The 13,652-nt window shown below is 43.5% G+C and overlaps 1 protein-coding gene across 2 annotated transcripts in view; it reads right to left on the bottom strand.

Moving 5' to 3' along the window:
• The window catches only part of PLCB1 (phospholipase C beta 1), a 481,134-nt gene that overhangs the window by 442,027 nt on the left and 25,455 nt on the right, over positions 1 to 13,652 (bottom strand). For both annotated transcript variants that reach the window (XM_080998939.1, XM_080998940.1), the window contains exon 2: positions 7,565 to 7,642. In XM_080998939.1, coding sequence (XP_080855065.1) covers positions 7,565 to 7,642 — 78 coding nt within the window. The remainder of the gene's footprint in view (positions 1 to 7,564; positions 7,643 to 13,652) is intronic.

The raw sequence follows: 13,652 nt of genomic DNA, 5'->3' as shown, positions 1-13,652 counted from the left end.
GACCATGTTGGAAGCTGAATAGACAACAAAGCTTAGTGATCTGGGAGATTCTGTGGCAGAGAGAAGCCCAGAAAAAGAGTCAGAAGCTGGAGCAGGGAAGGAAGGAGGCCAGGAGGCAGAGATGAGTCAGGCTGGTGAAGAGTCATGAGTGTCTCCCCCTCCTGCTGCAATAAGCTCCTCTCCCCCCACCCCACGGGTCTCCCAGAACCAGAAGAGGCATGAAAAGGGTGGAGGAGAGGTTGGCTTTATGCAGGTGCAATCTCCAATTGCTTGGGGAAATCCCTAGAGAGGAGACAACTTGACGGCTGTGGGGAGGCATGGACTTTCAGTCTTGGCAACTGACCCATGGAGCTAATGGACTCATTAGACCTGACACTCTGCCAAGTCTGTGCAGATCATGTTCTTGCTAATAAAGAGTTGACTTCAACTTGATTATGCGATTTACCACCAGCTCACTCCTAACACCAAAGAATGGTGAACAGCTATTTCAACCAATGTCAGCTCTGACAACTGGATGGGAAACAATGCTGCCACAGTTCCATGTATTAATTTAGGCTGGTGAAAGAGGACTTCTTAGTATGTGAGATGAGAAGTCTCTGGTTTGAGTTCCACCTTGGACATGAACTAAAGCAGTTCCCTTTGGTGGACCTCTCTCAGCCTTACTGTATTACAGTGGTACCTCAGGTTACATACGCTTCAGGTTACAGACTCCGCTAACCCAGAAATATTGCTTCAGTTTAAGAACTTTGCATCAGGATGAGAACAGAAATCATGCTCCAGTGGCGCAGCAGCAGCGGGAGGCCCCATTAGCTAAAGTGGTGCTTCAGGTTAAGAACAGTTTCAGGTTAAGAACGGACCTCTGGAACGAATGAAGTACTTAACCCGAGGTACCACTGTATTTGCAATATGAAGATAATACTAGACGACCTTACAGGGTGAGCTGAAGGATTTCAGAAATACTGGTTGTGATGCACAATCGACGTTCTCAAGGATATGCTACACTTAAAAGGATATAGGTCTGGATGCTTGTACCAGACTTCCTGTTTTTGTTTATATGTTTTTGTTTTGTTTTGTTTTTGTTTTTGTTTTCTACGATTTACAACAGTTTATGTGCAGAGAGAAGGAAAAGCTTTACTTGACTGGTGATCACGGCCAGTGGCAGAGCATATGCCCGCGCTGCCCAGGGCGGGCATGTTCCCGAGGGGCACCAGAGTGCGCTCCCAAGGGGCGCGGAGGGTGCCCTCCCAGGCACGGGATAGCTGCATGCACACCCGCCGATCCTGTTTCTTCCCTCTCCCCTTCCCACTCGCTTGCCTCCTTCCCGTCCTCTACCTTGCCTGCCTGTCTCCTCCAGCCGGAAGCACGGGGCAATGGCGCACCGCCCGCCCATGACTCCCGCGCCTACCGCCAGCTGTCAAGGGAAGGGAGAAGTTGCTGCACAGCACTCCCGGCTGGAGGAGGCTGGATTTTGGCCTGAATTTAAGGCACAACATTCCTTTTGGGTTCTATGAACAATCAGCAGAATTTTGCTGTGTTCTAGGCATTAAAACTGCATTGTGATGGTGTATCCTCCAGGTTTTCCATCCGTAAGTTGCTTACTGGGAAGCCTACAGCTGCTTATTGTGATCACAGGCTCATTACGGCACATTTTTAGAACTTGAGTCATATGGATGTTCCTGGGTGACTGGTTATAAATAAAATGTAACCTATACTGTCAAGTCCCTGTAGTCACTACTGGGTCATGACAGTTTTTGCATGAGCAAAGAGCCATAAGCAGACTCTGATTCTAGATATTAATTACTGAAATGCATTATCCTGGTTTTCAGCTAACAGATACAGAATTACGAACCCAAAATGCAGATGGGCTCAGGACAAGCATTTTGTGCACTGTATAAATTCCTTCCATTGTAGATTCTGAAAATCACCCCCAGTCCAAAACACACTCTTCTTCAGAACCCCACAGATCTCATCCTGTACACCTTAAAGCAATGGTGGGGAACCTGTGGCCTTACATTAGATGCTAGACTACAACTCCCATCATTCCTGATCACTGGTCATGCTGGCTTGGGCTAATGGGAATTGCATCCCAAAACATCTGGAGGATACAGTGGTGCCCCGCAAGACGAATGCCTCGCAAGACGGAAAACCCGCTAGACGAAAGGGTTTTCCGTTTTTGAGTTGCTTCGCAGGACGAATTTCCCTATGGGCTTGCTTCGCAAGACGAAAATGTCTTGCGAGTCTTGAGATTTTTTTTCCGCTCCCCCCCCTTTATCTAAGCCGCTAAGCCTTTAATAGCCTTTTAGCAGCTAAGCCGCTAAGCCGCTAAGCCTTTAATAGCCGCTAAACCGCTAATAGCACTAATCCGCTAAGCTGCTAATAGGGTTGCTTTGCAAGACGAAAAAAATGCTAGACGAAGACACTCGCGGAACGGATTAATTTCGTCTTGCGAGGCACCACTGTATCAAGCTTGGAAAGGCTATTCCAGATGATCCCACTAAGATACACTATTACATGACTTGTACTAAAAGGGTATCTTCAATGGATTCATTGAGCTGTAGCAAAAACTTGCTTGGCCAAAGATCAGAGTGGCTTGTTCAAGTTCTAGCTCATCCGCTTCATACTGTGGAATGCAGACCTCTGTACAAGCCATGCCTCAGGGGCTGGGAGGTAATGGATATCAAAGTTTGATTTAAAGACCAGCATCAAAACCTGCTTGTTCAGGAAGTACGCATGAACGTTCCTTGACAACTTTCAGAAAAAATATGTGCCAGTTCAGTTCTCCATGCTACTCCCATCTCAGAAAATTATTAGACAGATTAGACAGCACCAAGAATTACAAGGACATTGGCATGCTGTTCTAAATATTAAATATGGCTGCTGTAGCATATGAGCAATTATTTTACTATCCATTTAAACCTGCCCGTTCATTTATTTTGTTAGAAATTATTACAAGCTTCTATGCAGACGTTAAAATGTAACATGTAAGCCTTGTGTGGTGTTTTGCGTATGCGCTAGTGACGTGCATGTTGCTGCTCTTCGATACTGCAACTCAAGATGGGCAAACTGGTCTTTTCCCAGCCCATGTCAATTTCACAAGCATTAACTCCTAAATATGTCCCTTTTCATTTGCTGCATCAATGTGCTTTCTTTATTCATCTAAACAATTTTTCGCATTTAAATACCAATCTAAATATTCATTTCTGAAGCTATTTTTTTATTTAAAAAAACACCATTTTTATATGTTTGCAAAGGCAAGATCCATGTCAGAATATGTGGGAACTGAAAAGCCCACTGAATAACTTAATTTCCAATCCACACATTAGTTCAAGAGCTGCTGATCAGACTCATAGCTCCATAAATGGCTTTATCTGTAAGCAAAACCTGAAATTCAAAGAAAATAGTTATGCAGGCAATACACAATTTCCACTGTCTGCCCTGTATTTTTGCTTGATCTTTCCTTTTCTCATTATTCCAGCACACTGTGAGTTCTTTCTGGTCATTTCAAGAGCCCTTGGTCCCAAATGAGACAAAACTGTGTAAGAAATAGCCCAAAGCACTTAAACCACAGGGATGGGAGGAAATCAACCCTCAGAAAACCTACTCCAGGATTTTAACATCATCAACAATAACAAGTGCAAGAAATATTGCACAGAACTTTTAGCCCAAGGTCAATCAGGCTGCTGACTACATAAATCCACAGAGGGAAAAACTAATTCTTACTGTGGAATACAAATCACTTTTCTGAGCACGTTTTTCAGCTCACCCAGTAGCCCATCAGAAGGAAAGGCCATTTTAAAGATTTCCTTTAATATCAGAGTGCAGCAGCAACTAAAATGAGAATCTGCTCAGCAAAATAGCATTTGCCTTTTTATTCAGAGCCTATTAAAACGTGCATTTGTTTATTAATATAGCACCCCTCCGTCTATCACCCTTAATTCACCAAGCCAACCTGTCAGGAGCAAGCTCTCTTACCTGTGATGGAACAAATGCCCACGAACATATTCTCCACTAACAATGAGCCTGAGCTGAAAGAGGCTAGGAGGTAACATGTGTGTGGCAGGTTGATGCGACCAGCTTCCTGGTAAGCCCCTCACATGGGCACAGTGAGGCTGAGTGAAGCTGGAAATCAGACTCCATATTCTTTGGACCATCATCAAGTTAAGAAAGCAGCTAGGTAAAGGTAAAGGGACCCCTGACCATTAGGTCCAGTCGTGACCGACTCTGGGGTTGTGGTGCTCATCTCGCTTTATTGGCCGAGGGAGCTGGCGTACAGCTTCCGGGTCATGTGGCCAGCATGACTAAGCCGCTTCTGGCGAACCAGAGCAGCGCAAGGAAACGCCGTTTACCTTCCCACCGGAGTGGTACCTTTTTATCTACTTGCACTTTGACATGCTTTCACACTGCTAGGTTGGCAGGAGCAGGGGCCGAGCAACGGGAGCTCACCCCATCGCGGGGATTCGAACCGCCGACCTTCTGATCGGCAAGCCCTAGAGTCTGTGGTTTAACCCACAGCGCCACCAGCGTCCCCTAAGAAAGCAGCTACATGTGTATTATTGTTTATTCTTTGATAATCAAACTATCCTGTTGATAAGCATCTTATTTATTTATTGCATTTACTGTATATCCAGCCTGCGAGGTAGGTGAGGCTGAGAGGCAGTGACAGGCCCAAGGTCACCAAGTGAGCTCCATGGCTGAATAGGGATCCGAACCCTGGTCTCCCCGGTCCTAATCTGACACTCTAACCACTGCTCCACACTAGCTTTTCTTTTCTTTTTACCAAATTTTTTTATTGGTTTTCACATTTATCACATAAAAAAAGAAAAAGAAAGAAAGAAAAACATTACAATACACAAAATACAAAAACACACACACATAAGAACAAATTTTTACTTCCAAATCCTAATTTCATTACATTAATAACTGACTTCCGTGATTCCATCTAACTGAATTTCATTATATCACCTATTTAGCAGTTCTCCAAACTCATTTTTCTAATAATATTAACTTCTTTCATTTACTAACTTCTCCTTTATTACTATTCTAATCCTTAATATTTATTAATAACGTATTCATATTCCGCCCCTAAGCCTAATTGTTACTTCCAAGAAATTTCGCTTTATTCCACACTAGCTTTTCTTAATGCCATCTTCTTAAGACTGTGGATGCTATAGATCCATTTGCCCAAGTATTACATGACCCTTGTTTGCCTAAAGCGTTTACCTTTGCTTATCAAGGTTTGGGGCCAATGACCAGTTCTTCTGATATTTCTATTTTCACTTTAGGTGTAGTGAATTCAGGGAGGAAGGCTTCACTCTTTTGCCCTGCACCATTTTCCTGATAAGGCACTCCCGGAAGCTACTAGTAGTCACAGAGCAGAGAGGGGATTGATAACAGGAACTTCAAATAGTAATTCAGAAGAGACAAAACTTAACTGGAGGTAGGGGGGAGAATTCACATACGCGGTGCCCCTTCTCCAAATCAGAGCCCTTCCCTATTATTGCCTCTGCGTAAAAGAAACATAGGAAAAGCCATTTGCAGATTTGCATTCTTTCATACTTTGTAGTTCTCCCCATCTTCGTGTATTTTAGTGTATTTCGTGTATTTATTTTGAACAAGAAGGCAATTATGAGATAGGATCATTAACCGCAATAAGAAATCCATCGCTTTCAGACATGAAGTTGCATATTGTTCATGCTAAGATCTTCCGATTCTCCACACATGCTAAATACCTAGCACTGGAAACTCAGAAATGATAGCCATTGGGTCTTTGGCAACACATGTCAAGTTTGTACCCTCGTCTTCAGTTTGCAAGGTTTTGTCATTCTTTTGTCACACTTACTTAGCTTTAGGGAGACACCAAACTGAAGGCTTAAAAGTTAAGTCTGCATCTCCAGAACATTTCATCCCCTTTTGATAAAACCTCAGCCTTTGTTTGCCCAGCTGTGAAATTGTTTTATTTTAGGCAAGGGGAGAAAACAGATAATGTTCCTTAACTCAAATTTGCCTACCCCTCCTCCAGGTACATACTGCTAGCTTAGAACTAACTATGGATGAATATTTTTGGCAAGCTGCCTACATCTTCTAACCACTCCTCTGCAGTAAGCAACATTATAAGCAAGCTCTGGCATTAGCACAAGTTCTTCCTACAAGTTTTTTTGCAACTAATCTTTCAATAGCTGTCAGCATTGATCGTAAACAAACACTCAAGTTTCTAAGCAAAGCTTTCAGGCAGCTGATCTATTTTTGTTTTTCTAAACAAAGCCTTTCAGGATACATTTCGGCAAATGTTTCTAAAACCATCATTATCAGCTGTAGAGAAATATCCTTCCTTGACCCTTATAGATTGGGTTTTAATCACACAGTGATAGTCCAATTCAAATTATCTTGAACAAATGCTCTTTTAAAAAGCTATAGGTATTTAAGCATTTGTCAGGAATGTAGCAATAATACTATAAATATATATCCTCCTAGAGCATGGGTAGGCAAACTAAGGCCCGGGGGCCAGATCCAGCCCAATCGCTATTCTAAATCTGGCCCACAGACGATCCAGGAATCAGTGTGTTTTTACATGAGTAGAATGTGTGCTTTTATTTAAAATGCATCTCTGGGTTATTTGAGGGGCATAGGAATTTGTTCATATTTTTTTTCCAAAATATAGTCTGGCCCCCCACAAGGTCTGAGGGGCAGTGGACCTGCCCACTGCTGATAAAGTTTGCTGACCCCTGTCCTAGAGCATAGTTTCAATATACGTACTACGGGTTGTTGTTTTTTACAGGAACAAGGAAACACAAAATGAATGTCCTAGTACCAGGCTATATAAATAGTTGAAGACTTTCATATAAATGTTCATCATCAACGCTCTTCCTTTCTCACTGCTTGCAATCTTCAAAAGTCAATAAGACTTTTTTTTCAGGTTCCTATCAAGTAGAACTGATAAGCATTTAGAAAACATGGCCATACTCTGCGGAAATGGTCCAGATTTCTCACTGGGGATGGGTGAATTTCAGTTTCACTTTCTCTCAGTTTCTTATTTTTCCAAATTTAAACACAGTCCCCCACATTTCCAAATCAGCTTGTGAATTCTGTTAAAAAATGTCCTCATGAAAATTTATCTATGCTGTAGTGCAAAATTTTCCTAAGATATACATTTTTGTATGCATTTTTTCCTAAAATACACTGTTCTGCAATGCAATTTTCCCGAACAGGATGCATTTTTGTATGTTTCTTTCACTAGGGCATGTGTTCTTATGTACACTTTACCTTAGTATTTGCATTTTTGTACACATTACTTGGCTTGAGAACTGCATTGCAATATTCAGGGAAGGATGACTTTTGAAGAATTGCTGTGCTTTGGTTTGCAAAATTTTCAGGAAGTGTGATTTAGGTAGTGAATTAAGTGTGAATCTTTAAATGTGGACTGGCTTAAATTCACACACACACCCATCCCTAGTTCTCATCCTTTAAAAAAAAAAAGACATCAGGGTTACAAATGTCAGAAAAGGTATTTGGTCAGAAAAAGAAGCCACCACAAAGAGGGAGCTGAAGTACTTCAATGTATATCTACCTTATTTTGGTCTGTCCAATACAAGAAAAATCCATGTGGGTCTGTTCGGACAAAAACTGACGTCACACTGGTGGAATCCTGGCAAAGAAAGAAAGGACACAGTATTAACACATTGCAAAGCTCTTCTTGCATGCCTAAATATACCACCCTAGCTAGCAAAAGGAAGTATTCATAAATTGCCATTCATTTATGCGCATGCCTTTCTCATTTATACAGGAGTTTGGGTAACTCATTAGACAAAGTTGGTGGAAAAGAAAGGTGCCCTTAAAGTACTCAAGGAAAACAGCACACTTTACTGGCCTTGCCCTACGCAATGCTGAAGATAACACTTGCCAGTATTTATTTTAAGTCTTACTATAGATACTCCCAGTGCCAACCAAAACACAGTTGCTTAATTCCACCGTTACCACCCCTTCAAAACGTGAGCAGGCCTTGCAACACAAACACGTTATTCTAACTCCTCTCAATTGCTGGACAAGATCAGAGGACAACTGCAAAGTAACCCAACACCTCAGAGGCTGAGCACATTGCAAAGCCAGGCATTTTAAGTTTGCTTCCCTCCAGGGGATGCCGTCTCAAATCTGTGATGTCCGACTTGCTCCATCTATTTTAGAGTTTGTTTTCTGAGAATATTTCCACACGAGTAGGAGCCTCTCTGTCATTAACTCTCTGTCCCAGCCTCCCTTGAAGTATACAACATGTTACTTAAGTATTTTCAGATGTTTCCTTCATACACATTGCCATTCTACATTCTGCCCCTCCTGCTTTTCCTACAAATCCTGCTGCCAATTATATGCAAGAACCGTTTCACAACTGCTAGATTATAGAACCATGTTTCATGAGCTGGGATGAGCTGCTGGATTTTAGAACCATGTTAACTGAGCAGTGAAATGCAGGGGCTCGCCGTAATCCTCTGAAATCACATATCCTCCACGAGGATCTAGAAACCCCAACAAAGAATCCCAAAATGCAGGCAGCTATATAAGTCCATTGTGATATGCACACACAAATACACTGAGCAAAGGCAGCAGGATTTAGCTTACTAATTAAATTTATTAGCACAACTGCCAGAAAACCTGTGTATATTGTTTCAGCTGCAGTTTTAACTTGTAAAAAAAATATGCACTGAGCATTAATAAAAGATCTTCAGCCACCTGAAATGCAGCTGGTGGCTTTTAATTAGAAATGCATCCAATTCTGCAAAGACGTGTTATCTCTTAAGAGAGTGTCAGCCTGAAGTAAGAAGCCCATCAAACAAAAGGAGAGACGTATCCAGCCCCTACTTTATTATTCTCCTTGCTTCTCTGCCTTGCTCTATGCTAACAAGTCACCAAAACAAATCAAAAATCCTGAAAACCTCATCATCACTTCAGTTATGTACCAGAGCAAAGACAGTCCATCAGTTATCCTGGTGCTCTGGAAGATGATGACATTGCTCCTGCTCTGGGGATGAGGAGACAGGCACACACATCCTGGAATCCTCCTATTCTGTATTTCCCTTCCACTACCATCCTAGGAGTGCCCAGGAGAGGCTCATAAAATTAAAAAGAGCTCCAAGTAGCACAAATTATAATTATTCTAATTAACCTCCCAGGTTCCTCACTTTTATTTTGGCTCACTTAGCATTAAAAACAAATAGGAACCAATGTTTTCTGAGGCAATTAGTACAAACACAGTTTTGTATTTATTTGGCTTGTCCCAACTCACAGGTTCAGCTTCCAAATATGTGATTGAGGTCTACCAGTTGTGTGTTCAGACCCAGAAACCTCCCCCTTTAAATAAATTCACACTTGACTCAAATTTTGGTTTTGGTTTTTGGCAGAATTTAGGCCACAACTTTATTGATTACAGAAAGTGACCGGTTGCATAGGCTCTGGTTCGACTAGCTCCCTGCCATGCAGGTAGCGCTGACCCAGGGTTCCATCATAGGTCAGCCAAGGGTGAACACCTGGATAAGCAGAAAGCCAGGAACAGGCTATCTCCGCCACCCAAATGTCCCCCTGGACTCTGGCATGGGCACAACCCCCTCTCAGAGGTTGACCAAACCATTAAGTCCCTGGATTCCTTTAACGGAATACCCTTCCCATCCCTATCACCTGAACCAGAGCCTATCCGCAACCTTACAAGTTGTGACGATTTGCTACTGGGAAGGCAAAACCCAAATGGCAACAGCCAATCAGCCAAGTGGGGAAAATTCCTGCCGTGCCCCTGTCCCAACGACAGACGACACACGACGGCATAGCAAGGTCAAGCGCAAAGCCCTAAAAGTAGGAAGAGGTGGGCAGGTGTTCTGAATGCACGGGCCAAAAGAGGAAGCTCTGGGTCACATGCATGGGCATAAATAGGTCCCTCGAACCGTTTGGACTGCGTCCCATTGGCCAGATTGCACCCAGCTACGAAGGATATACCAATCTGGTGTTGTGGCTGACCAATCGTACCCACCCACAACACAGAGTGTCGGTCTTGCAGGTCTCACCGCAATACATGCCTTCTTTAAGGGAGGAGCCGATTTGTCTATAAAATCAAAATAAATGTGTACCAGCAGTGTGTACTGCAACAGAGCATTTTTGCGTATAGTTAGGTATAGAAGATTCAATGCTGGGGCAAATTAGTGCAACTGATGAAGAAAACACTGAATTCAGAAGACTAAATTTGTAAAAAGTTAATTCTTAAAAGCTCTCGGTGCCATGGAGGTAAGTTCTTTTTGCTTGCCATCTTTACAGAAAGTTCCATTGCCCAGTGAGCCTAAGAAGCACGGAGACATCCTTCATTACTCTCCAGCACATGTTGTCAGAAAACAAATAAACAGAAAACAAGAATTCATCCACGGGCAAAAGAATCTCTTGGGGAGCTTGAGGCCAGCCCCCTTAATAGGAAAAGACTGTCAAGAGTGGCTGAAAAGTCACCACCCACCTCTTCATCAGTCAATATCCTAGTAGTAGAACAAACTACAGGAGGTGGAGGTTTGTGAAAAGCACATCAGGGGAAGCTCACTCTAAAATAAGATTTCAGTTCTTCATTGATTCGAATTTGTCACCCTGAGAATTGGACTATTTGTTAGTCCAGGGAGGAAAGAATTTCTAATTTACACCTCACTGGGTAGTCTGAAGAATCCTCGTCCTCCCACCAGTATTTAAGAGCGATTGGGAAAAGGATAGAAATTGGGAAGATCAAAGTGCTCTATTCTAGGAACGAGACGTGGAAATACACAGAATAATTGAAAAGACTGCTTTGCTAGCTATTTCCCCAAACGGAGTTCTGCCCTTTTAAAATGGAAATGGCAATCGTAGCCAATAGTTCATTGCACTGCTCTTCCTGCTTTCAGAAGTATCAGCTTTCTCATCCTGTAGAAGTCAGCCAGGACCATCACAATACATTTTACTGCCCAAGGCAAAAGGCAAAATGCCACCTGACCTCCTCATGCCCCATACAGAAGCCACCTGCGTTGGCACAACAGCAATCTTGTGAGGCAGGTGGTGCTGAGAGGCTGTGGCTGGCTCAATATAACCTAGCGAGCTTCATGGCTGAGTCGGGATTTGAACCCAGATCTCCCAGGTCCTGGTCCAGCATTCATAAGAACTGTCTCTTCCCGTGTGTTTCAACCCAGATGCTGCAATCATCATCTGAGGCCCTTCTTTGTGTGCCTCCTCCGTGAGAAATCCGGAGGGTGGCAACACAGGAAGAGGCCTTTTCTGTGGTGGCTCCCCGTTTGTGGAATGCTCTCCTCAGGGAGTCTTGCCTGGCACCTTATCTTTAAGTGAGGTTACATCTCTTTAGGCACCAAGCAAAACCATGCCTCTTCTCACAGAGCTTGGGCTCATTAAATCATCGGTGGTCTTTTAAACCATATATGGAGGGGCATTGTTTCTGTTTGTTACTAAGCTATGTATTTTTGTGCTTATATATTGTAAACCGTCCTGTGGTCCTCAGATGAAGGGTGGTACAGTGGACGCTCGGGTTGCGAATGCGATCCGTATGGGAGGCATGTTCGCAGCCCGCAGAGCCCGCAACTCGTCTGCACACATGCGGGTTGTGATTTAGTGTTTCTTCGCATGCGCGAGCGCTGAAACCCGGAAATAACCCGTTCCAGTACTTCCGAGTTTTGGCGCGTCCGTAACCCAAAAACGCGCAACCTGAAGTGTCTGTAACCCGAGGTATGACGATATAGAAATTTAATAAACAAACAAACAAACAGCTGTGCCACACTGGCACACTTCCTGAAGGGCAGCCAGCAGCACTGAGGTGCTAAAGGACAGAGCCGTGTGTGCCAGGTAGACTGCTCTGTATCCCTAACCTAACCCTAAGTTAGAGAGCCAGTGTAGTGTAGTGGTTAAGAGCGGTAGTCTTGTAATCTGGGGAACCGGGTTCGCGTCTCCGCTCCTCCACATGCAGCTGCTGGGTGACCTTGGGCCAGTCACACTTCTTTGAAGTCTCTCAGCCCCACTCACCTCACAGAGTGTTTGTTGTGGGGGAGGAAGGGAAAGGAGAATGTTAGCCGCTTTGAGACTCCTTAAAGGGAGTGAAAGGCGGCATATCAAATCCAAACTCCTCTTCTTCTTCTTCTTCTTCTTCTTCTTCTTCTTCTTCTTCTTCTTCTTCTTCGTAAGCCTGCCACAGCTGGACAGGATCTTGGTGTCCCATTGCTAGTGTTCAAGTGGCAGATTTAACTGCCAATCAGGTTTGCTTCTGTGTATGGACTGAAAGGCGGTGGGACATCTCAGGCAGCCCAATGTCTTGGGCTAGTCCTGGGTCACTACCTCCTTTTTCAGTGGGACAGCCAGGCCCAGCCAGGGGACCAAGGGCTGCTGTGTTGGGGTTTATTATTATTAATTATGGATGGGGAGGGAGGAACAAGAGGTATGCCGAAAGAAGGGGTTTCCCCAGCTCTCTCACACTAATGACTGGATAATTTGCATGAACGTGTTTGCCTAAGTATCTATTTTCAAGCCTCTGGTTTCTAAGAAACTGCAGCATGAACCATTTATATTGCAAAAGACAGAGGATGAAGGCAGATGGCAATTGGGTTTGCCAGGTCCCACAGAGTGCTGTTTGTACATGGTCTGCTTCATGTAAGCACTCCAAGTACAACCTGACAAGCTAAGCAACGGGGAATTGGCATGCATGACATGTGCAGTTTCCCAGCGCCTCTCACTCTGCGGTTTTGGACAACTGGCTCCTCCCAAGCACTGCTGGCGTCTGTTTTTCCAAGCAGAACATGTTGCAACAAATGCAAGGACTTTCCTCGAGGCTTAAAGCTCCCTGCATCCCCCTCCTCCACATGCAAAACACTTTTCACGTGCACTAATCCGGGTTGGAGAGGTGATGCATGAATCATCCCTAACGTTCAGCTAGATTATTAAATTATTTCCTTGACAGCCAAGTTGTCCTAGATTTCTTCTTCTGGTCTCAGCTTCATTAGTGATTTAGTTAACAAAACGTATTTCACCTTTTGCAAACATTTCTGTTGTGGTGTGAAACAGTAGCACTGCTAAGCAGCCTGAGTGAATGAAGTGACGTTGATGGCAGGAAGGTGCTTCAAGTAACGTACCCCAGTATACTTCCTCTGGCCAGCTTCTTCTGCTTCTGGTTGCTGCTCTGAGAGGGGCCTCTTCCCCAGTCTCAGGTGTCAACATTCCTTCTTATGGTTGCTCAGCAACAGTGACTTACTGCCCTTAGCAATGGTGCGGCCCACTGAGCCCCAAAGCAGTAGTACTGTTATTATTCTTCAATTTGATTTATACACCGCTCTTTATTTTGTTCTGTGAGCCGCCCTGAGACCTCCGGGTCTAGGGAGGTATAAAAATTCAAAAAGAATAAAAATATCGAAAGCTCTCAGGGCAGTGCCTAACGTTAAAAACATATTTTACAGAGCATAATCGCAAAATCATAAATCAAAGCCTAGTAATATAATAGTAGTAGTAGTAGTAGTAGTAATTATTATTATTATTATTATTATTATTATTATTATTAAAAATCATTATAACAGCCCCCACCTCACACACACCTTTAACAGGCCATAGATTATTTAACAGCTGAAGGCCTAGATAAAGAGGAATGTTTTTGCCTAGAGCCTAAAGACATGTCAGGA

The sequence above is a fragment of the Podarcis pityusensis genome, assembly GCF_964106645.2.
Source record: "Podarcis pityusensis genome assembly, chromosome: 3".
NCBI lineage: Eukaryota > Metazoa > Chordata > Lepidosauria > Squamata > Lacertidae > Podarcis > Podarcis pityusensis.
Note: the sequence above shows the minus strand (reverse complement) of the source record. Positions and strands in the feature narration are given on the sequence as shown.